A 24,683-nucleotide genomic window follows, 5' to 3' on the forward strand; every position below is an offset into this window, starting at 1 on the left:
CCCCCCCCCCCCCCCGCCGGTTCACTTTTACATACTGTGATATCTGCGAGAGTGCGCTGTATGTAAAATAAGCGAGCTGAAGACAATTTTGCCTGAGCCTTTTAATCTTTTATGTTTTATCTGACGTATTCCATTAGCTACACGCACGATGCTATCTTTATTAATTACACTTTTGCATCACAGAGTCAGGTTTGTGCCATTACTCATGTCATGTATTTTGACTCAAACCTCGGTCGTGACTAATTGCGAACGACAAAGTGCAATATTCGCGACTTATATTGTTTAATTCGATTTTTATGTCCTGTGTCACGACTCGGATAGATATCGTCGCTTCCGCTCGAAGAAACTAATCGGAGCAGATAAAACGTTAACAGCGAGTCATGCTAATCGCTCCAATGTTGCGACGTAAAATTTCTCTTATCAGATAAAATTTATTCAACGACTTTCTGTCGTTGCCATTATGAGTGAGGCTTCAACGAGGTGCAATGGTCGCGACCAGGAAACTCTATTTGCCGTAATAGACTCATTGTTCGGTCTTGCACGTGACGCTCATACGTATAAAGCCGGTGCGCAAGATTAGCCGCATCGATAAACGGATTAATTAAACACCGAATTAGGACGGACTGCGCGCTCTACCTCTAATTAACTCGGATCGTTTAAGATTGCGATCACGCGGGATCACCTGTGACGCCTGATACTTCTGATCGTTATCTGCGTCGATATCGTCGTTGTCACTTTAACGTGCGACGAATCACACGTCCGTTTCGTTACATAAGCGCCAGACACTGTATATACATACTGCATCGCGACAAACATTAATGTCATATTTCGCAGCTTTGTAAATTTCAATAATGCTTCGAAACATCGTATATTTCTGTATATTTGTGAAATCTTTCGTAATTTCATTTCTTGGTATATTCATGAATTTTTGAAAATATCAAAAACTGTACTTGTTTAAAAAAAATCTCAATCAAATGCATATTCAATATAATTTGAATACTTCAAATTATCATCATTCTAAAATAAGTTCTACTTTGTGCGATTAAAATTTAAAGAATATTACCAAAGATAGAGATTTTACGCCATAATGAATAAAGACAGCATTGATCTAAATGCAAAAATAGATTATATCTGATCAGATTATTTCTGATCACAGATATCGTTGGTTTCACAGAGTAACTTCATCGACTTCATGAACTTAAAAAATACTGAAATAGTAATACTGTTTAATAGTGAATGAAGATATGTTTTTGTTGCCGTTGCTGTTGTAATTTTTCTCGGTACAGTTGCGTTCTTATTGAATACGCAAACATAAATGTGCGGCCTTCGTCGCCATCGCTGCAGTAAACTGCAGTTTACTGCAACTAATACGTTTGCGACGGTCTTTCGACCTAAAATTAAATATTATGTATGTGACGCATGCGGATAACAATTATTATCATAATTACTGCCTTGATATATAATTGTTGCGAGACAACGTAATATGGAACCTTAAGCTTATGATAAAATAAATTGCTGCGATAAGTCTACCGGACTGTTTAAGTTATTGCTGTAACTGCTCTGTCTCGAAATTCCCTTCCTAAATTTTTACTTATTCATATTTTTATCAAACGAAAATATAGTAATAATCATGAAAATATAATAATAATAATTTAAATAATGTGTTGTGACTTTTTACAGTACAAAAATTAATTGAACTTTTTAAAGAGCTATTATTTAATTGACTGTGTGTATGTGCCAGTTTGCTTGGGTGTCCCTGATCAACCCACCAGAGTAAAATTAATCGAATATGATCTATAGTTATCATGCCGGATGTTTGGTGAATCATGCAACAGCAGCCACAGTGAGCATTATTTATAGAACCTACCTAGTTGTTTTCTCGCAAAATTAGATCATTTCTATAAAACGTAACGCGAGGAAAACTTCTCTCCTTTCTCCTTTGTTTTTTTTTATAAACAGTTACGAAACGTTTAGATTTACATTCGCTATATTTAGATCAAATATTATCTTCATCGGTAATGAATTTATTTCGTTCGTCAAAACATCTGTCCACCTGCCTGCGAAATATATTTACATCAACCGATTGCATCCGATCGATCACTCTGTCCGCATGTAAGCTCTCGCGAAATAACGGAGAACGTCCGAGATTGGAAAAAAGTTCAATGCTCCGCTTCGCGTATCGTGATATTACTACTTCGAGCCAGCTTGTTTACTTCCAACTGAACGGGAAATAGGAAACCTTCCCTTCTCAATCCGTCATATCCTTGCATATCATGAACATTGGTTACGCAAGCGGGGGTAGCGTCGTCGCAGCTGTGACAGAAAGCCCCTTTGCGGTTTCTGCCGTTGGTCCCCACTCTCTCGGTGAGCGGTTTTACGACGTCGCGTCGGTGTATACGACACGGTGAAGACGAAGAGCACGCCGAGGTGCTCCACGGCGAACGGCACATGCGACGCACGTCTCTCGGTTGACTCGTGAGCGTGGATCGTGAGTGCCGCGACTCGCTGTATGCGCACTACAGCGGCCAGTCGGCGTACGTGCACACGTGTGAGCGCACGTACGCTAAGCGTACGCGAGCGCGCGTGAGAAATACGTGGATAGGATAGGGATAGGGAGATGCAGATCCCGAAAGTATTCAGGGAACTATTTGAAATGTCGCGAGACAGTGAATAGTGTTTATGTGGCAAACTAAAGTGATTTTTTTATTTAATCAAATTTATATTAAATTTTTGTTGATTATTGTTATATAAAGAGTCGTTGATTTTTTCGATTTACTTGTATTAAATTCTTCGAAATTTTGTTCCTCGAAAAATTTCTCTGGACCAAATTGACTTCTTATCTCGACGTAAAGTTGATATTTCATTGATGTTGTGGAATTAGTTTGTGGAAGTGTTTGTGAAGAAATTTTGAAAGTTAGATGGCTCAAAGTGTTGTGCACGCGAGAGTGAGTTACGCCGCAAATACAGACTTTTTTCAAAGCTATGTGAAATTTGCGAGATGAGAATTTTGGAATATTTAGAGATTTTTGAATATGCCTCCTTTTACGGTTAATTTTAATTGATTATAAAACTCTGACAACACGCGCATCCGTGTTCTGAAATATTTACATCATTTAATAGCAATTTAAATGGAAAGGAAATAGACATCAGATGAAAATATCTCGAGAATTACTGTTTATCTATCTAACGAGCCTTATATTATTTTATATTAATAATGTAATAGAGAATTTGCAAATCAGGAACAATCAATAGCGATTAAATGCGCATCATCTAAAACAATTTTGAATGCCGGATTTCTTGTGAGTAAAATCAATTTGAAGCACTTGCATTTCTAAAATGAATAAAAGATTTTAAAAAGAAGAGAGTTTATATCGATGATAGAAGGATTTCGATACTCATTTCCATTCGATAATTATCTATCCTATTTGCCTTGCATATCGATTTGTGCAGACATTTGGACCGTATAATATCATATATCACATTCTCGGTATAAAGTTTATAAGCTTAAAAGCGCATATTAATAACGCATAATAAGTTTCTTACAAATGTTATTGTTGAGTCATGTTTATTCAAATGCCTCCGATGAATCTATCGATTTTTCGTATGTAATAAAAATACTAGATATACATATACAATATATATATATCATATATATGTACCGTCTGATTGCGCATGTATGACGTAAAGTGCAAAGGACGATATAATTATATAAACATTTGTATGTCCGCTATGAGATAAATTTGTAGTTGAAGCTGGCAAATCAAAAGAAGTGTAATCCGATTACATCTGGCTGGTTATCGCCCGACAAAATTATGCATTCAGCCATACTTCAATGCTGATGCGTAACAGACGCGTGGGCGTTGACGATCTTGAATTACTGTTGAGAGACGTTATTATCCCACGAGGAAGTTATTGGTCCATGAAACTTGCGTTTCGTGCTTCGTAATTTAATTATAAACAAGAGTAAAACATTCAACCGTGTTATTTGAAATGCTGATTTATTTCTAAATTTATAATTGAGAGATACAATAATGTCTCGCGATTAATAAATGTATAAGCAATGTGAGATCGCTCCATATTGCTTGATACTCAGAATTTTAAATTTTAAAAATTTAAGTAGCAATAAGTTTTATCATACATATCCAACAGATATTTCTCTTTGATAATATTAGCGATATTATGAGAAGTGAATAATATTTTTATTATAATTTTAATAACATTTTATTATTAAATGTATTATAACTTTTATTATTTACAAAAAAGAGATAAATGACGTAAATTTTATTAATCTTCCTCTTTCTCTTTTGCTAATTTATTATAAGTGAATTAAACATACTTAATTTTTGAAAAAGAATCGTATACCATGAGACTGAATACGTATGTTTATTTTAAATTTCTGAAAAATCGAGGACTTTGCTATGGTAATATCTCGCATAAAGAAAAAGTGTACAGAGGCTTCTTTATTCATGCCTGCTTTACGCGTGATCATTCTCACGTGTTTCAACGACACGTAGCATAAGTTAGTTTCAATGCGTGAGAGCGATGATTGTTTGCTTATCTTACGTCATAAACGGCATTATCTGCCACTGCATAATGGAGATAATAACGATAATAATGCAGTTCCGATTACAAAATGTTTCCCATTGCATAATTTATTGAAGTTATCGAGAAAATTGCGTTCTACAAATTTGGGAATAAAATATTTTATGCGAAATACGTCACCGTACACCGTGCTCGTGTCTGACCTTTCTGGGCCACTAGAGTCATCAATTGACCTTTTCGTTACTAATGTCCTGGTGAAACGTAATACTGCTGGGACAATAACGACCTATATATTATTGTATTTCTACCGGGATGTATTATGTATCACAAATTACAAACGTAAATGATTCTATATTTTTTACACAATAACAAATCGATATTATTAAATCGCAAAAAAAAAAAATCTTTTCGAAGTGCAGTATAGAGAAATCTGAAAACGTGATAAATCCGCATTCAGACTTCACTAACAGAGAGAGATACAATCAACTCTATTCTATATTTCCTAATTAATATAAACACCTCCACGAAATGCACAATTTTGCGGCGAGATAATAATTTACTATATTGTTGTCATGTTCCAGCGAGATATTGGCGATAATCTCGTAGCATTAAATCGCTGTAGCACTTTGTTCCGTCGCGTCATGTCGGGTCGTGTCCTGCGATAGAATCGACACCCTCATTTAAACCCAGCTACACGATATTTCGCTCTCATGTGGAGTGTCATGTCCCGAGCGTTGTACCGTCGCAACGGTGGAAATTCTACAGTTTATTGTTGGCCCCGATAAATGTTGCGCGTACATATCTGTTCTGTAAAAGCACGCCGATAACACGCCGTGAGAAACGGTATCCAAGGTGTAGTATCCTTTGGCCAATGTGCTCGCGAAACGTGCACGGCCCGATCGCTTAAAGAGAAGACTTCGTAGCACGAGCACGAAGCGGAGCAGACATGTAACCTGAATTTCTTTCGTGAACAAACGGCGACAGCGGGAACGGCTGCGCGCATAGCGAGGCTCGGAGTTGATGTGGACATTGAGGTTTTGCTCGTAAGTCGTATAGCTTGTAATTCCCCACCATGGCTCGTTTGCTCAGGAAATGGAAGATCTCCGTTCGCAATTTTCGGTCTAACAAAGAGTGATACACTGGAGTTTGTCGCCGTTAGCCGCCTGTCATAAAGAGACTCACTTTATTTCTAATTCTGAGCTTGTCTTTCTATTATTAATGATATACCATATGTATCAAAAGTAAACATTTAGATATGAAAATTAATGTTTTTATCTTTAATAACGCGCTTTCATTTTTAAATTCTGAAAAGATATAAAAAAAATAATATACCGTGTGAGAGAATTTATCGATTATCGTTTAAGTTAATGAAAGCTTCGATTTTTTTTTATCCGTATCCATTTTGTTTTTGAACGACGATTAATCTCCTTTAATCCGAATTTTACACAAAACATTTCCGTTTCTATTTCATTTCTCCGATGTTACGTAGGAATAAAATTTTTTACACAGTTATTTGCATTTCACTGGTGCACACAGTCGAGAATATCCGGGATTACAATGCATTCGGTCGGCGAAAAAAGGGGAGCGTTCCTCTGTTAAATCGGAGCTGTACAAACGTCGAGGTTTCGCTGCCGGTATAATCTCGATCTTGCGCGCCAGGTCGTTTATCCTCCCCGAAGCGATTCTGCGGAGGAGAGGAGTCATCTGGCTTTGCTCTTCCTCGCGTGGTCTACCACGTATGTATGTACCTTACAGCGCACTGTCGTTAAACGTTCGAAAGCTGACAACAGAAAGTCCTCTCTCCCCCTTTCTCTCTCTCTCTCTCTTATTTTAGAGGCAAAATAATTTCACGCGATACAAAAATTTCGGATAATATTTTAATTTACTAATTTATGTCGCATTTAATTCTGCAAAAATTTTTTTAAGTATGTTGCTCTGCGAAATTATGGATTAAAATTTTCTTTGATATTAGAAATGAATCCTGTCTCTCTTCATCTTTAAGCATAAACTGTGTGATTATGGGTGAGTCTTTTAATTCATCGATTGATCAATCGTAAAAAGCTCACGCTATTTATTCTTCTGCTGTCTAAAGCGTTAAACATATTAGTTAGTTAATCAATTTTAATTCATCGATTGATCAATCGCATTGTGCGCAAATGCCATTTTTACGGAACAAGATTACATTTGCGCACAATGCGATTGGTCAATCGATGAATTAAAAAGCTCACGCTATTTATTCTTCTGCTGTCTAAAGCGTTAAACATATTAGTTAGTTAATCACTTTTCTTGTTAAGTTTCTTTTATTTTATTTAATTCTTTTTTTTGTCATTTTTGTATATATCTTTTTGTGTTTTTTAACAATTGATTATTTCATGAAAGTCGTATTTTAATATTTTTTCTTTTACCATTATACTTGTGTTCTTAAGCGCCTATATAGGAAAATGTATTCTCAGGACACTAAATAAATGACGACTCTCTCTCTTTCTCGATGTATTAGAGGTGACTCCGGGCAACCGGGACTTTTACGCTCGCTTCCCTCAATTGTCTAACGAACTAAGGCCGGTGACAGATAAATGTGAATGTCGTGTCGTCTCGTGAAAGATCTCTGCGCTGGTAACGGCACCGGATCACAGATATTAAGCCAGATAAGTCACTTGAATAGTTTCGCGTGAGGTGTTTACGTGGGAGTAAACATAATCGGGATGAAAAGTCATGAAAGATTATCTTGCCTGCGAAAGGCTAGAAGTGACATCTTTCCAAGTGCATTGGGCGTGCAGCGTCATTTACGCGCCACGAAAGATAGGCGGATAGTCGGTTTAATTCGCTGAACGCGAGCAGTAATCCTTCCAGTCATTTGATCCGACGTTACGACCGGAGCTTTTCGCGCGTCGCGATCAAGAGATGTAAACGAAATTGTGGAACACAATTACCGTTACGAACGCGAGTAAAACGCATCGCAAATTCTCACTGGAAACGGTGACTTTTACTACTACTATTATTATTATCACCGACATAATTTATAATTTGCATTTGTCTACGCAATAGTGCGTGGAGTCGGGGAACATTTATTAGCTCCGTCCGACGATTGGGGGACTGCTGGGAACTCACAGTTGACTCCAACATTTTCGCATTAACATTAACCCGCGAGATTAATGGTACGCGGAAATCCTCGTGGCACACGCTGGAAAGAAAGCAAGAGATCGTAATCGGCCAGATCGAAGATCGGAGTGTGTCGTGAGAACATCGCTGTGGCCGTTCTCTGTCACCGAGAAACCGTACACATTTTGTGCACTCGATACATCGATATCCTTGTAACAGCTCGAAATCCAGTACGTGCTTGAAACGCGATACACCGCGAATAAAAGTGCCAATCAAAGAGAAAAAGCAATGAGTCCTTGGTGATTCGACGTAGATGTTAGGTTTCTCAGGGATATAAATTCGTGTAAATGGAAGTTTTTCCCGCGAGCTATATGCTTGAACTCGTAAAACCATTTATTAATTCAGGGCAATAAAATACTTTTTTTTTTTTTTTTTTTACTAAACTTTTGCATTTTTATTTTTTTCAGTGGATAGAATGTTATCGATTTAAAGGTTTCAAAAAGAGAAAGTATAAGTCTAATAAATGGACACTGTGCATAAAAATTATAAAATGCAATTTTTTGAAGTAAATTATTCTTTTCCATTAAATTTAACATGATAAATAAGCCATAATAGTCTTTTTGATGTTAAGCTTTCTATTGAATATAAACAGTATTTTATCTTTAAAAAAATTAATATATATATGATCGGATATAAAGTATTCAAAGTTCCTTTTATTTCGAAAGGAAGAAATATGTCAATGCGCTACGAGTGAACACGTGAGACGAATTGATGTCGTTTTCAAAGTTCTTGAAAGGATTCCGTGGTTTATCGACAAAGTCACGCGAATTCGAGGCGTGGATTTGTACGTCGAAGTCAGAACGCGAGGAAAATATTACTACGGGTTTGCCGAATGGGCCAATAAATCTTCATGCTTAATATTGTCGGCACGAAAAGTACTGCCAGCTTTCAAATGCACTATCAGCGTCAGTAATTATCGAGATATTACATATGAATTATTTATAATGAAAAATATTTATTCCATAAATACATTTTCTATCGTACGAATTCTATCTCGACTTTAGATTTATATACTAATATTAAAATATTAACTTTAATCTTAATCATACGGACAATTTTAAAGTCACAATATCTCATTGTTAAATTTATCATTTTGAAGAACGGAATATCAATGAAAAGTCGGATGCGACGTACCACGTGTCAGTGTAATTTCGTATGAGCTGCTTTGGACACGCGTTCCAGTCGGATAAAGACTCTGAGCAGCGGCGATGAATGATGGACCGACGTGACCGGTTGGTGCAACGACAACGTCCCCGACGATGAAGAGTGCAGAACCGGCCGCGCGTCGTCGTGGCCATTATCGCGCGACCTTCTCTCGCACTTAGCTGCGCGTCATCGACTATTTATGTGTCTAAGGAGGAGCTTTCGAGAACACCCGCAGAAACAAGAGAGAACGGAGCACGGCTCGTGGACATTTGAAGGAGCGAAGGGAAACGGAGCTCTCTCCTCGTTCTCCTCTTCGACCCTTCTTCTTGTTCGCTCTCTTCCGCGCAGCGTCGAGATAAAGAGACGTCGGGGAAGTTCGACGTGAGGAATGCCCGCGGGATGAAGGCCAAGATACCACGGAAAGAACTGGACGACCTCTTCGACGAGGTACGCGGTAAGATCGCTCGATAGGAGATGCATCGCGGCATCGAATCCGAAGGACTTCAATTCGGCGCGCGATCGCTTCCTCCTCGACGCGCCTCGCGATTTTTGCGATCGCACGATTAGTCCTCGCAGCATCGTCGCTCGAAGACAGACGAGGCCGATTGGCATGCCAACACTTCGTCGGCCCATCAAGCGTGTTTAATTTTAATGACGCGAGAATAACGAACGCGTCATGACGTGGCTCTTGAGGGGACGAAGAAGAGAGAGTGCCGCAGCTTCTCTTTTGAATATGATAAATATTTTATACTTTCTTCTCGACTAACTTTCTTCTTTAATTGATACTACTCGTTGGAATGATTTAAATTAAAACAACTGGCGATTTATAAAAAATGTTTAAGTTATTTATGACAATGCTAATTCAAACGTGGACAAGATCAGGGATGGCAGCGTTCTTTTTGATGTACATAAATATATATTTTATACTTTCTTCTCGTCTGCATTTTTTAACTTTCTTTCTTTTTAATGCTATGTTCATTGAAATTATTTAAATTGAAACGAATAGAGAGTATTCCAATAAAAATTTTAAAATTAGAACGACAAATGCTAATTCCGACATGAATAAATTCAAAAATGGCAACATCTTATAGTATATTTCATACTTTCTTCTGGAACAGATCATTTAACTTTCCTTTCAAATGCAACCATCGAAATTAAAACGAATGATATTTCATTAAAAATGTTCAAGTTATCGATGACAACGCAAATTCAGGCATGGAGGTTAGGAATGACAACATTTTTTCGATGGATAGTATCGAAAAGTGCAAACCGTGAGATACGACAGCGAGATCCCACTTGTCAGCACGCTTCAAATTACAGTGAAATTCCAAGAACTTCTCGATGCATTCGCAAAACCTCAACTAGAAAAAAGGCGTGTTGTCTCGGTTGTCGGATAACGTTGCCCACCATACACTGACGTGCATACACCGCGCCGCGAAACTCGCGCGCGCTCGCTTTCATGCTCCGACAGACACTTGATCCTGAAAAATTTCGCGAAGCGTTTAATTCGCGAGAGATCGATGTCGCACGCAAACGAGATGATGTCGCTCCTTCGCATCGTAACAGGCAACAAAAAGCGGAACTGCACTGAGTTGCATTACCGCAGCGATGCAATCAATTTCCGCCGCGTGTTCGCATGGGGATTACATGATAGATAACAGTCAATCTTCTCGTGCGATCGCGATAAGTAATTCAACAGAGGAAAAAAGGATGGTTCGATAATGAAAGATCTTTTTCTGCCAATAAATAACGTATAATAATTCAATCATGATTATTACTTTAAATAATGACGTACAATGAGTGCAAGAAGTTTGGTAGATACAGATAAGGTACAAATTTTTTTTAAAACTTTATATTTTTTAAAAATAAAAATTATTTAGCGAGAAATGACTCGTTAAATTGATGTGGAATCGATATCCATATGATGATTTCGACAAAGTCAATTCGATGTCTAATTGACAATTACTTCTTGTTGGGTAATTAATAATTTATTCATAAAAAATACAATGGATTTGTATATTTCTCAAAATTGTACATACATCAAAATGATGTGTATTAATTATAAAAAGATGCATCATCTTAAAAAGAAGCGAAAATTAAAAATTGTATTGTTTGGACGCTCAAAAAATATTTATTATACGGTCGAGAAATTTGGCTTTTAAAATTAGGAACACACGCGAAGCTCGTTTGTTTATATTTGAACGGAATGTACAATATTTATTGCATGAAATTGCTAATTAATGTTGATTTTCTACATTTATTTAAATAAGGTTTTTTTTATAAAAAATTTCCTTGAATACTTTTTACACTCACTGTACATACTTTGGACTAATCTTTCGGAAATGACATTTCAAAAATATTTTGATAACGTTTAATCTATGATGTACACTTGACGAAGTAATCTTATTAAATTAAAATCATTTATGAGAAACTTGTTTACCTTAAATTATATTTATGAATTATTGTATATTGATTTCTTATATAAAAACTATTTGTTAACACACAATGAATAGCGTCAAATTGAAAATTACCAGTGCTTTTTTAATATTATTATAATAAAGGGCAACATCTTCGTTTAAATTGAAATTGCAGTTGAATGAAATATTAAATTATATAGGCGGAAAAAGCGAGAAAAATTCCTCTACTTTAAATTATATTTATAAATTATATTTGTAAATTATATTGATATTCTATGTTTTTTTATATTGTAAAAATAACATTAATTGTTTATTGATAATGAATGGCGTTAAATTGAAAATTACCAGTGCTTTCCTTAATGTTATTATAATGAAGGGCAACACCTCCATTTAAATTATAATTGCTTTTAATTGAAGTTCTAAAGGTGGAGAAAGCTTCATTGGTACGTTATCTGCGAATCTAAATGATTCTGCAATATAAACAGCTAAGTTTTCACTACGTCATGGTACGGACCATGCGATTCATTATGAACAACCGTGTCGGAAGAGAGTTTTGTTTCGCAACATTGCGCTTTATCCTCTATAAATCGTGATTTAACTGAAGCGCCATTTAAACCGCGCCTTTGTTTACGATGAAAACGATCGCCCCGCACGCGTTCCGTTGTACCGTATGCGGTAGTCGACCTCCACGTAGATCGTCCAGATCGCCACGTGAATACCATGGACTGTATCTGACGATCTCGATCGTGCTGGATCACTCTCAGCGTAGCGTCATGAAAGACGGAGGCTAAATCACAGTGGCCCGTCAGTCTCGATCGTTCATGTTTATGTGTGAACACATACGATCGACGTGGCGTGCACACAAAAGCCTCCCCCATTCGGTATCTCGCAAATCTAAATTCACATACGAGATTCTATCTGGAACGTGTATCGAATAAAACGTGTAAATTCTTTTATATTAATTTTATTATTTTTTATTTTTTATATAAATTTTATATCGAGAAAATTATTAATTTTTTTTCATGTATACATTTGTATATAAGAGATGCCAAAATTGTATTTGTAAAAGAAATTTCATGAAATTTATTTTATCAGAATTTACATTTAATCACAATTTTCGGCATATTTGCATTGTTGTATTTTATTAAAATTGGTAATAAAAATTATGAATATAAAATATGATAATACATATAAATATTTGCGTTCTCTTAATTTTATCAATACATATATTATTATTGCATTATTTATAAATATAAAATAATAATATACATATAAATATATGAGTTGTTCTATACCCTCTCTATAATAAATTTATTATTATTATTATTATATTATTTTATTTATCGTATACGTTGTACAATCTAATATCAGTATTTTCTAATAATTGTAAAAAAAGCTTATATCACGGTTGACAATATTTATTCCTAAAAACTAAACTCTTTCAAAAAAAATTTGAAGGGAGTTTTCCGGCCATCATGTATATAGGTACGTGGCTGTCCAAACACCAACTGTTTTGCCAATCCATTCTGTGAGTGTCACTTTGACCGACACGTGCACGCGCGGCTGCAGATTTAATACCGCGCAGTGTGCGCGCGGTAAGAAGAGCTTCCAAAAAAATGCATCCTTTAATCGCGGCGTGCAATCTGCCGGAGATTACACGACGCGACGTGAGATATTATTATATACAATGTGGCCGCGATTGCGAGGGGAATGCCGTAGCGGATGTAAATTAGCCTCATTCCTCGCGAAATTAATTCCGAGAGCATGGCAGTCGGGCGCGCCGATTTGACATGGGTGAAAAATTTTAGATTGACTCCCCGTAATTCGCCGACATGCTCGCGCCCGCGAAGTCTCAGGGCTCGCGCAGTCTCGGGTTTTAAAAAAGGCAGCGTCGATTGGCAGGCACGGGCCACGGTTCGGAACACGCTTACTTGAGAGATTCCGCTTATACGGTCCCTATTATACTCCCCCGACGCTAATTGCTATTACGGCGAGGTGTTGCATAAGCGCAATTATCGCATCCGCGAGTGACGCCGTTCTTGAAGGATTGCACACACGCACGCAATCTTTCGTAGTTCGGCCGGCCATGGGTTCTACGAACTTCTACATCAAGCAGCCGTCAACTCTCGTCATCTTGACAACCACTATAGAATTATTAATTGCGGCGGATACACGTCATAGTAGGCGACTGATACACATATTTTCTCATATATATTAAGTTACGCACTTTAAATAATATCACGATACGTGTAAAAAGAATAACTGCCCTATACATGATAGAGAAGATAGAAAAATCAATTAATATTTTTTAGCCATTATTTTCTTAGCTTATAGATTTCAGTTATTTGTTAACATTTAGCTCGACTGCCATTTTAAATTTCCATTTATACTGCGATTATTTTTAATTCGATGCATGTAGCTTTGATCGATATCATTACATTTATGGGGTGATATGAAACTAGATAGCTAACGGTATTTCAGATTAATGTAAAATTTAACAGGGAATGTGACCTTATTTACACGGTAATCGTGTAGGCTGACTATTCTAATTAGACTTGTCGGATCGGCGGAGCGGAGCGATCGGTCTCGATACAATTGTCTAGAGGCAAATATCCGAGACTAATCGAACTGTGTCATCTGATGATATGACGTGTATGCGGGCGATCTAGTTCTTCAAGGATGCAAGTGTTCAACAGCGCGTTAGAGAGAAGCATATTAATTACCGCGTGAAATAGTACATACACGCAAAGAAACATTATATTCCGCCAAAGAAAACATCGTAGTGGATATGTTTCAAATGATATGTTGCTTAATTATCTTTTCCTTATTATCTAAGAATTACTTGTAAAATAATAAAAACGTTTCAAATATTTTGTTAGTAAAATTTTTCAAGAAACTACGTTTGATGTCTTAATCTGAAAACAAAGCGACTGTGACGTATGTTTCTATAATTACTAAAACGGTTCATTTTATCTCTAACGTTTCATCTTATCACATCTTTGGTATTAAATTATGCGTATTTTGCTTTAGGGCGCGCGGTTCCGAGACACGTCGCAGCAAATTCATAAACAATGGCAAGCCGATCCAGCAAGGGCATTTCCAACGGTTGGCGGCGTCACTACAAATTCGCCTTCGCCGGCATCGGGAGAGCTCTCGACGCCAAATTCCACTCCCAGCCCTAGTCCTAGTCCGACTAATCATCAAATTACGGTAAGTACCTATTGTTAATTATAATTAAGAATGCAATGCAATGTAGAAACTACTGTCGTTTAATTTTAATGCAACGTAAAACGCAAAATTTAATTGCAAAAAACAAACCGCACGTAATTTTTTAAATAACGTAATGCCAGTATAATTTTTTTAGATTATTGAAAAATAGGAATTTATTTAAAGAATATTTGTAAATATTTTTATATATTTATATTATTAGAGAATGTTTATTAATTAAAATATTTACCAATTAATACTAACATTTTAATTATTAACGACACCTTTTATCTCCTTATGTGGAGCATAGGACGTCTATAGACCTCTTTTGTCCGAGGCCTATATTCGTTTCTCGAATCAGATAGTTTTTCTGATTTGTGGGTGATTAGTCCACAGAATCCTACCTCAGTTAGATATTAGAGACAAATATCTACTGATATACTACTGATGTATAGGACCTACAGTTTTTAACGCCGAATCCGAACGGCGCTGATGATCATAGATCTTTTGATCACCAGGTGGAGCCATTTTTTGGCTCATTAAACGCGAAAAATCATCGCGTTTGGGCGCACGTGGGATTGAACTCGGGTCTACAAATCGCGAGTCAATCGCACAGAGCGGTGAGCCACTCGACGCCACCAACATTTTAATTGCATCGTGTATATTTATTTACATTAAGAAGAATGTTTTGATTAAACCAACAAAAAAGCTCGACAAGAACATTGAAATCAAACAGAATTTTTATTATGCTGACTAGAAATTTTATTTGCTTTTAATCAAAACACCAGTCTTCTTGCCGTTTTTTTTGGTTTAATTATAACATTTGTTTTCAGTGTATGTAATTTTACATGTGCATATAAACAGAATTGACGGTGTGTTAGAAATTTTAAGACATGTAATTTAAAATTGGAACAGAATTTTCTTCGCTATACTTTATCTTCTTGGCGTATATCGTTCTTCCAATCTCGCGTATCTCCACCGTGAAATCACGAGCGACATTTTGCGATTCCACCTGAGCTCGCGGCACTCTGTGCCTCACGAAAGGTAACGAGAAACAATTTCTTCCGACACGACCATCGCGCAAAATGTTGAGCTGTAAGTTGCGCAGCGGGATGCGGCCCGACCCAGCGACATTTTCCTCGAAAGGCCAATAAACTTTTATCTCGGTTATACGCGAAATGCAACGAGGCGTCGTTGTGTCTTTTTGCGGTGCAAGTTTCGTGCAAGTATAGGCGCCAAGTAAGTGCGCTGAGTCGAGCTCTGAAATCCCTTTGGGATACATCAACTACCATTTGAGATTCCCGTCGTCCATGTAGGTCAGGGATTGAGGCACTGCTGAGCTTTCGCAGAGCGCGATACAAACGTGATACACACGTGAGCACGTTCAATGTGCATTTTGCATGCATTCAATATTGCAGCCGACCAGCAGACAACACGCGACAGTTGCATTTGGAATATTTTCGGTTAAAAATTTGAGTTTTCATAAAAGAAACTACTTATAATAAACTTCGATGCGACTTTCCAACAGTGAAATTCTTGATATTCCTTCTGGCAACATGTACAACTTGGAAATTTTTACTTTGGAAATTTATTCTACAATTTTCCTCCAATTTTTTTCCGATTTGATATTAATGCGCATTGACACGAACGCAAGATGCATATTTCAAGTCTGTGTCGAGAAGCTTTCAAAAAGGCCATCTACGATTCTTGAAAAATAAGGAATAATTTCGAAGCTGAATGTACAGAATTTTTTCTCTATTTTTCTGTATCGTGCATCAATTTTATGTGTTGCTTGCGTCACTACAGAAGACACGTATCGCAGCGTATATAGGTTTACGCACAGCATTGTTCCGTGAGACTATCGGTATGCAAGCCGTACATCCAATTGAACCGGTCCAACAGTCGAGGGGGTGGTTACCCCTGACGATGCTGCCATTGTGCTCGCGTTGTGGGATATGGTTCTGGGTCAGCGTGGCTTAATGAGAAACTATTGGGCTTATATATACGTGGCCACCGCGGCGTACTCGTTATGCAAAACTCGCACATAAATTGAATTTCTCCTGGCGACGCGAGTTTGTCTTTTATGGAATTAAGTCCCGCCCGTCGCACCGGGAAGAGAATGTTTGACGTGACGTTTGGGGATTAAGGTCGTCCCCTATTCGCGCGACTGGCAGATGAAGATCTCTTCCTGGTCGTATTGTCAAGAAACGGACTAAGACAGTGAATACGTAATTGCGAAATTAGCACCGACATTTGTTACGAGGAAACAGGATTAAAATTTATTTCTCAGGTAACCTAATTTCTGTAGTTTGTTTGAAGCTTCCGAAGCTTTGCATTTACTATTCTTCATCCGAGAGTAGGTAGCTGATTCTTTTTTACGTTAATAATTGGGATGGTTTTGTGTCTTAATTAAAATCATTATTATTAACAATATATTGTATATTATTTATTGTTTTATAATTTATTATAATTTAAGAATATTATATAAATTTAATCAATTTTCTAAAAAAAAAAGTAAGTAAAACTAAAATATTAAATTAAAAAAAAATTAAATTAAAGAAGTATACATTAAGTAGTTTATTATGAAAAAATAAAGATTTTAATTAATATTACATTTTTTTTATAGAATTGCATATTTAGAAGAATAGTTAATAAAAAAGCATGTTAAATAATATCCATTCAAAACACTATTTTATAACAATTCATATTTTTTCGTTATGACGTAAAAATACCCAAACGACTATCCCCGGATTAAGAGATTAAAATAAAACGAAAATACGTGATATAAAAATCCACTAACTGATGTTAGTGCGGCTATTGTTTCTGCATCACAGAGTTTAAAAAATTGTATTAGATTTAGAATGTCAGACTTGTTAGAACTATGATTTAAACAATTACATTGTACAGTCCCTGTACCTTCCATCAAATGTAGTACTGCAAATGAAATAGCGACCGCAAATAATACATCCTGGCAACTTAGCGGTTTATTACCATAGTTGCGATTGTGTGATACCGCACGCGTGTTTACCGTCGTCATTTACCTCAAAGATATAACGTACCGCGAAAAAATAAAATACTTGTTAGTTGAACGATAAATTAGGATACCAAGGATCTTCTCGCAGATTTTATCTCTGCAAATAAACTGTGTTTCCTCGTACTTGTGTTGCGATATCTTACGCTAACTTTATTTTTATCCAATTTTGTCGCACACTCAGCCTCGACGAAAGGTTACTCTTGATACACCGACTAAATCGATACAGTGACATCAACGTTTTATAAATTATTCAGAAATCCGCGATAATCTCATTTTTGTACACTGTCAACCTAATTACGTAATTATGACCTGGATTTTGCGTTATCGTAGTTAATACCCTGCAAGCGGATATGATGCATTATGATACATTACATCTCTGATAAAAAAGTTCGGTGCACATAGAGAAAGAAAAATGCAGCGAGAGTAGGAAAACTGTCTAACTTTTTGATGAAAATTGAAAAAACCGCGGATTAAAATAAGAATTAAAAAAGATTTTTAATTATAAAATTGTATTACATTGCTCAAAAGCACTGTTGTTTTAATATTTAAATATTTAAAAAATTCTAATATTATTGTTCAATTATTTGAATAAAAATTTTCTTTTTTAAATTTATGTATATTAAACAGTGCGATTGATTCAATATATAATATTTTGAAAATTGTAATATTTCAGCATTTTACATATTCTGCCTTATTATATAATTAAAGAGCGGCCTTCTTGTTTATGTCACATTTGTTTGAAGATGCAATATGAGATCTAATTTTGTAGCACAAATTGAATTATCTGGCGCAGCTCAATTATGCGTGCGATTGCAGTTTGATATCATTAACACGTTAGCACTGATTAAAGCGAGCGTCGTTATCGATGGCCTCTTCGGAAAATTCCTTATTTATATGTAATGGATACCAAATGGACATAATATCGCTTTTAACAGATGACTAAAAAATTTTAAAGTAATTTTAACAATTTGCTATCGTCGATAATAATTTACATTTTACGTTAATATTATAATACCGCAACAATTTTTGTTTAATTGCACTCGTAATATTTCATCTTATACATCTGAATCTAGGAAAGTGAGATTATAATTGTAAGTAAATTCAGACTCTAAGGTAGAGATGGATATTGCTAACAAATAAACATTGCCCGTTTAGAAAATGCCTATGTAAGCGTCATTTTTATTATAACTATAATATTTTTCATGAAACTGAAACGACCGTAATTGCTTTTATTAATGTAATTAATGTCCTTATATTATTATGTCAAATGAATACGCGGTATTTACATCATGTAGCCAACACCAATTAGTAAAGTTGGTTGTTGCTACATTGAATTAGTTGAGCATTGTATAACTCTTCATTAGTATCATATTCTGTTATACTGAGTACCTTTATTTCATCTCCAAGTCATTAAAGTCACAAAACATAGTCGGCCTATCTTTTTTTTAAAGTAGCTACATGTTCTTCGTGGTTATTCTAAGCTATATTTAACAATTCTGTCTCTCTCTCATTCTCTCTCTTCTTTATTCTCTTTTTAATCACATATATTTTATAGCGCGCAGAAACGCACGGGTTTATTATCGTGCGGTTACTATAAATAGTATCATATCGTACACCATAGCACGTAATTTACCAGACGTCATAATCGTGGTGCGGCGCGCATCACGATTACACCGAGAGTGACTGATAGCGCGAGTCGAGAATCGCCCCACACTGAAAGCCAGAGACCAGACTCCTCGACCAGATTACCCGCGATATGCAAAGAGAAGTCACTAACCCGCTAGCAAATAAGTCGCCTTAGGTGAGGTCCGTATAGGCTGGTCGTCGTAGGATTTCTACAACGAAGTTGCCAACGATAACAACGACAACGACGACGACGACGGCAGCAGCGTCGTAGATATAGCACGTGATTAATCCGCAACGCTTTTTATTGGCGCGGAGATACTTGCCGCGGCGAGTTAATTAGCCTTGTTGAGAATCCCGTGGCGTGAATCGAGAAACGGCGAGCATATCTTTCGCTAATTAACATCTCAATCGCCGGATCTCATTGCGATCAGTAAAACGCCGAATACAGCTGAGCCACGTTCATCCCACAACAATCGTTACGGCGATGTAACTCCGCGATGTAACACCGCGATAACTACAACGACCGCTCGTGCTGTGCTCGTAAAAGTCACCGGCTCGCCAGAATAATGGAGCGACGTTTTAACACGGCCGGCTCGCGCTCGCCACGAGCGCCGATTTTTACCACCAGATATTCGAATTCGTCGTGCTGTGAGTTATGTTCTTCAACATTGCCGGAAGTTATTTCGCGTCGCGAATGTATGTCGACAATAAAATTTTCACGAGCGTGCAGTTGTGATTTGGGCAGCAGGAAATTGGATTTTGACCACTTTGGGCGCGAGAGGATTAGGATACATGATTAAATTAAAGTACATGTATGAAAGTACAGCACAAATCTGTTTTATTCGTATTACTTTATTAGGTATAATAAATTAATACGAAATAAAATATTACATATCGAGGGAATTATAAAACAACGGTTGAATATTTCAGTGCAGCCAGTACTGTGTGGCATGTTTTAACGATGCGAATATTATAAATACGTTGGCGATTAATCTCGCCTCTTGCATGTCCCGACTGCTAATTTTCCATCCGCTTTAACTAAAGTTCCATTAAGGGCTTTCTCGCCTTTCGTCCTTGCTCTTTGCAGCACGTATTCGCCAAAAGGGTTAAGAGGGTCGACCATTCAAAGAAAAAAAGAGAAAAAGAGGAGCAGTGCGGATCCTTGAGAATCTTGCAGCTGCCAGTCATCATCGGTGCAAGAAATGTTGTACGCGTGTTTCACGTCTAACCGTTTCGACGAAAGGTCAGGAAACAGGACCAGAGGTTGTTAGACCGTTGACAGGATACAACGCGGTCCATAATGACGCAGCTGGATGCGCAATCGCTTGTTATCTTGCGCATTTTTCAATGACTTTTGCTACTCGCTGTTTTACCGAATTTTGCATACAAAAATATTCTATCCCTATATTACGATTTGCATATTCATATTCGTGTCAGCAATTTGCATTGTTAACGACGAAACGTACATCTCGCGATGTTTCATCTACTAGATACAGTTTTTGTGTTTCATGAATAAAGCAGAATTTTCTCTTTTGTTCATATAAGTAACAAAGTCATATTTTATATGTAAAAGTGTACATGTTATCTCTATTCCCCTTTCGAAACGTGACATGAAACTTAATGGAAAAACTTTACATCTTAGTTTATCTTTTTATCTTTTCTTCACGAATAATATTATTTCTGAACTTTTCACATTTATAATTAATGATCTTCTTTTTAAATATAGGATCAGTATTTTGCGAAATATAAATATTTCAATTAAATTCATAATTTTCCTATTAATTAAATGTATTTATTTGCAGACATACTTTTGTTTTTTTCTGTGCAATCCTTTTAAGACACTTTCAGGACGAACTTTTCTAATATAATCTTGTAAATGATAATGATGATAATTTTCGTTGAAACTATAGTGGAGTTTTGTGTTGCTGTGCATTACGGTTCATTTAACAAACAGATTTCATCTGATAATACAATATATTTCCATCGCTCACGAACTAAATATCTATAAATTTGTTATTACGAATCGTTAAGCATAATTTGTTTGTATTTCCATAACGACTCTGGATATAAATATTGAATCAACGTTTATTCTATTTATTGCAACACATGTGTGTTTTATCAATATTTTGAAATTACACAAAATATATAAATTGTTTGAGTACTATATAATTATAATCCATCTAGCACACATATCCTTCAAATATAATTCCATTAAACCGACTGCTATATAATTTTATTGTATTAATATTGCTTTTAATTATCTCCATGTTAATAGCAGTGGTAAATTATTTTATAAATTAGAACAGAAATTTCTAGTTTTGGTATCTGTTTAATAGAACGGAATTGCATCGTACCTATATTATTGAATACTTCTCTACATTTGCATGTAAAGGTCAAAATCACATCGATCGTAAATAGCGAAGTGACCATCGGCGAACTTGAAACTCTCATCGGCGATATTTTCCAAACTCTTGTGTTTTTCTTTGGAGAAAACATATTACCAGTCGACGACACGCGTATCTAACATCTGCCGTGCACACGTAAATGTTTCCGATTTATTTACGGTAACTGGGAAGGGGTTGCATCGTTGTGCTCCTGGATTTGATCTTTAACAGACCGAAAGGGGAGGAATGCACTCTCGGTGCAGGAACCAGACGCGATCTGTTTAGCGTGTGCCGTTTATAGGCATAATTTCCGAGTAAATTTAGATACGCTTCAAAAGTCTGACAATAAACAGTTTCTACATATATTATATGCAATAATGCTAAATGCACATTACAATATACTACATAAGGTGTAAAATTTACAATTAATACGATTGTTTCATTTCTTGCATTAATTAATATTTTGCAAAATAATTTTATATTCAATAATTTTATCAGTGTGTTTTGGGAGGGGGAAAAATCTGAACAGTCCAAATTCTCCTTCCCCTAAATTATTACTTAACGGTACGTAATAACAAACCCTCTACAAAATATATGAATCATTTTTGAATGTCAAATTCTGTAACGTATGCTGAAAACTCAGTAGGAATCTTAATGCATCTCATCAGTCATGACGAATTGGGGATGAGCCCCGCTGACACGCCAGATGCATCACTGACAGCGAATGTGTTAAACAGATTTGTTAGTCGGGCGAGTAAATCTATTAAATCCCAAGATAAAAGGTTGTAAATCCTCCAAGGGGAATACAAACCGGAAGCGCGAATTCAGTTTTTTTTTCTCAGACTACCTTGAAAGATAAAAGCAAAACGGAGCATCGAGAGAGAGTGTGGAACACTCTCGGCGACACATCGCATACCGCATAATGCATAAAAGCGATTTATTCTAGGAGCACACTCGGCTTTCATAGTTCCCAGTAACCGTGTCAGTTTGCGCGAGGAAAAAGACAGAAAATGAGCAAGAGAAGGAGAAAGAAAGAAAATGAGAGAGAGAGAGAGAGAAAGAGAGAGGAAAAAGAAAGTTTCTCTCTGAGTTCCGTCCCGTTTATCAGAGTTTGCATTTTTCTACGCCGGTAGCACATTCTTTCTCCCGAACGATTTGTCATTGCTCCATATAACGCTACAGTATACGCAACTTCTACTCCCCCCTCCTCATCCTTCTCTCTTTCTCTCATTTCTTTACAATTTTCTTTCTTTTGTTCAATAGCAAATCGTAACTCTTTAGTATCCATAGTAATTTTGAACCATTCTTATACTCATAAGAATGCAGAGTAATTATAGTCTATTAAAGAAAATTCTACAAATAAAAGAAACCTTTTCTTATGGACTGAAGTTATCGCCTTTTTCCTATGAAAGAAAGCACGGAAGCTTTCATTCTTATAAAAGATGGAGATTTAACAATAATGCACACACACACACACACACACAATTACTTGATCTAAAATTATTGTAATTATTGCATTTTACATTGCCAGAGATAGCGTTTTTTAATTACAGTCTTTTTGTAAGAGTTTTAAAAAATTACATAATATGTGTAATATTCATATTTTCATTTTATCGATAAATCGTTACAAAATAGTTTCTTCTACAAGTGTAAAAATATTTCTAGACATGCGTTTGTCGAAAGTTTTATTACCGTTTCTAGTTCCTTTATCATTTTCGTCCATCCATCCATGTCTCGTCTTTTACCGATTGCTCGGTACCGGGGTAAAGATTTGATGCGTCGAAGGGGTAGCTGGCGCGCCGCTCTAAGTGCATCGAAATTTATGAACTGTCTTGCCTGCAGCCGTTCCGCCAAGGAACCTTCGATGCCGCTGAAGGATTAATGCTCTGCTTCTCGCAAGGATTTTATGTTGGAAGCATGAAAAATGTTCCGCCCGCTTTGCTCGCCGGTAAAATACCATCACCACCACCACCACCACCACCGTACGCGCCCCCGCATCAGCGTCTCGCGGCTTTCGCGGATATCCAGCCAGTGCACTTTAAAGCGGCGACCTTCGCTGCGAGAGAGCGGCTTTAATTGGTTTCGCGAGCGACGCGTGAACACGCACCAACACGCGCACGCCGCGAAATTGCTTTCTCGCCTGCATTTGCATCCCGAAATTCGATGCGATTTCTCATCGGACGTGGCCGCGTCGGATTTAAATTCGCGCGACAGACACAGACGAGTATGCGTCCGTGAGCTGCGCTTGAGAATAAATTGTTGGCTAATTACCGATTAAAGAGTCAACGACGAGATTAATGGCTCTCGGTGTGCGTCGTGCCGAGGTGCTCGCGTGATCTTGGTTTGTTAGCGCCGCTGAAAAATCATGCAAAGGCATTTTTTGCGATAAAAGTTAATTTCAGATTATATATCTGGCTTTAAGCATTCGTTTTAACTTTAACATAATAATGGCCTGCATAGTTCACTAATAATGCATTTCTTTATTTTATACTAATGATAAGATTGTGAAGACGGTATTTTCATCGTGCTATGTAATATACGTGTAGTATTATTTTAAAAATCAGCAGTCTGTGATTGGAAAAAATTTAATACAAAACGTGATTTATAAAACGTATAACCGTACACCGTGGTAAAATTTTTAATTGTACAAGTAGATAACTACTGCTGTATGCGCGATGTGTACATGTTGCACAAAACGCACGTTGAAGATAATGAAATGCGCTCGTTAAAATGTCGTATCTTCTTCGCTCATGCATCGATTACCGGTTATGTACATGAAAACAGGAAAAAGGGAGAAACAAGAATTTATCGCGCCACAGTCACCCACCGGTCATGTAAAAAATGATGCTGGACCGCCCACCGGGACGATCTATCGATCGCGAATCCTCGTCGTAATGAAAAGACGTCCTGAATGGCTTTTTGAAGTTCGTTGTTCGAAGATCGTCGATCTTCATTGCTTGCCACAATACCGTGAAGATTTTTCTTGTGCGAAACCTTATTCGTACGACGTATATCTCATGTTATTGCTGAATGGCATACAGAATTATTTGCAAGCTTGCAATTTTGCTGAGAATTAACGAATTTGCATACTTTTGCCTTCTTAGAAATTTTCTCACTGACTCAAAACGACGTTTTTATCTATTAAATATTTCTTAATTGTGATAAATA

General features: G+C 36.7%; 1 protein-coding gene across 8 annotated transcripts in view; it reads left to right on the forward strand.

The window, feature by feature from the left end:
- by (focal adhesion protein tensin) overlaps positions 1 to 24,683 on the forward strand; it is a 203,418-nt gene that overhangs the window by 114,041 nt on the left and 64,694 nt on the right. For 7 of the 8 annotated variants that reach the window (XM_018551571.1, XM_018551570.1, XM_018551573.1 and 4 more), the window contains one exon: positions 14,295 to 14,474. In XM_018551571.1, coding sequence (XP_018407073.1) covers positions 14,295 to 14,474 — 180 coding nt within the window. Of the gene's footprint in view, positions 1 to 9,243; positions 9,295 to 14,294; positions 14,475 to 24,683 lie in introns of those variants that run through there. The other variant, XM_018551574.1, reaches the window with a different exon arrangement.

Source organism: Cyphomyrmex costatus, unplaced genomic scaffold (genome assembly GCF_001594065.2).
Source record: "Cyphomyrmex costatus isolate MS0001 unplaced genomic scaffold, Ccosl1.0 scaffold141, whole genome shotgun sequence".
In the NCBI taxonomy this organism is placed as follows: Eukaryota; Metazoa; Arthropoda; class Insecta; order Hymenoptera; family Formicidae; genus Cyphomyrmex; species Cyphomyrmex costatus.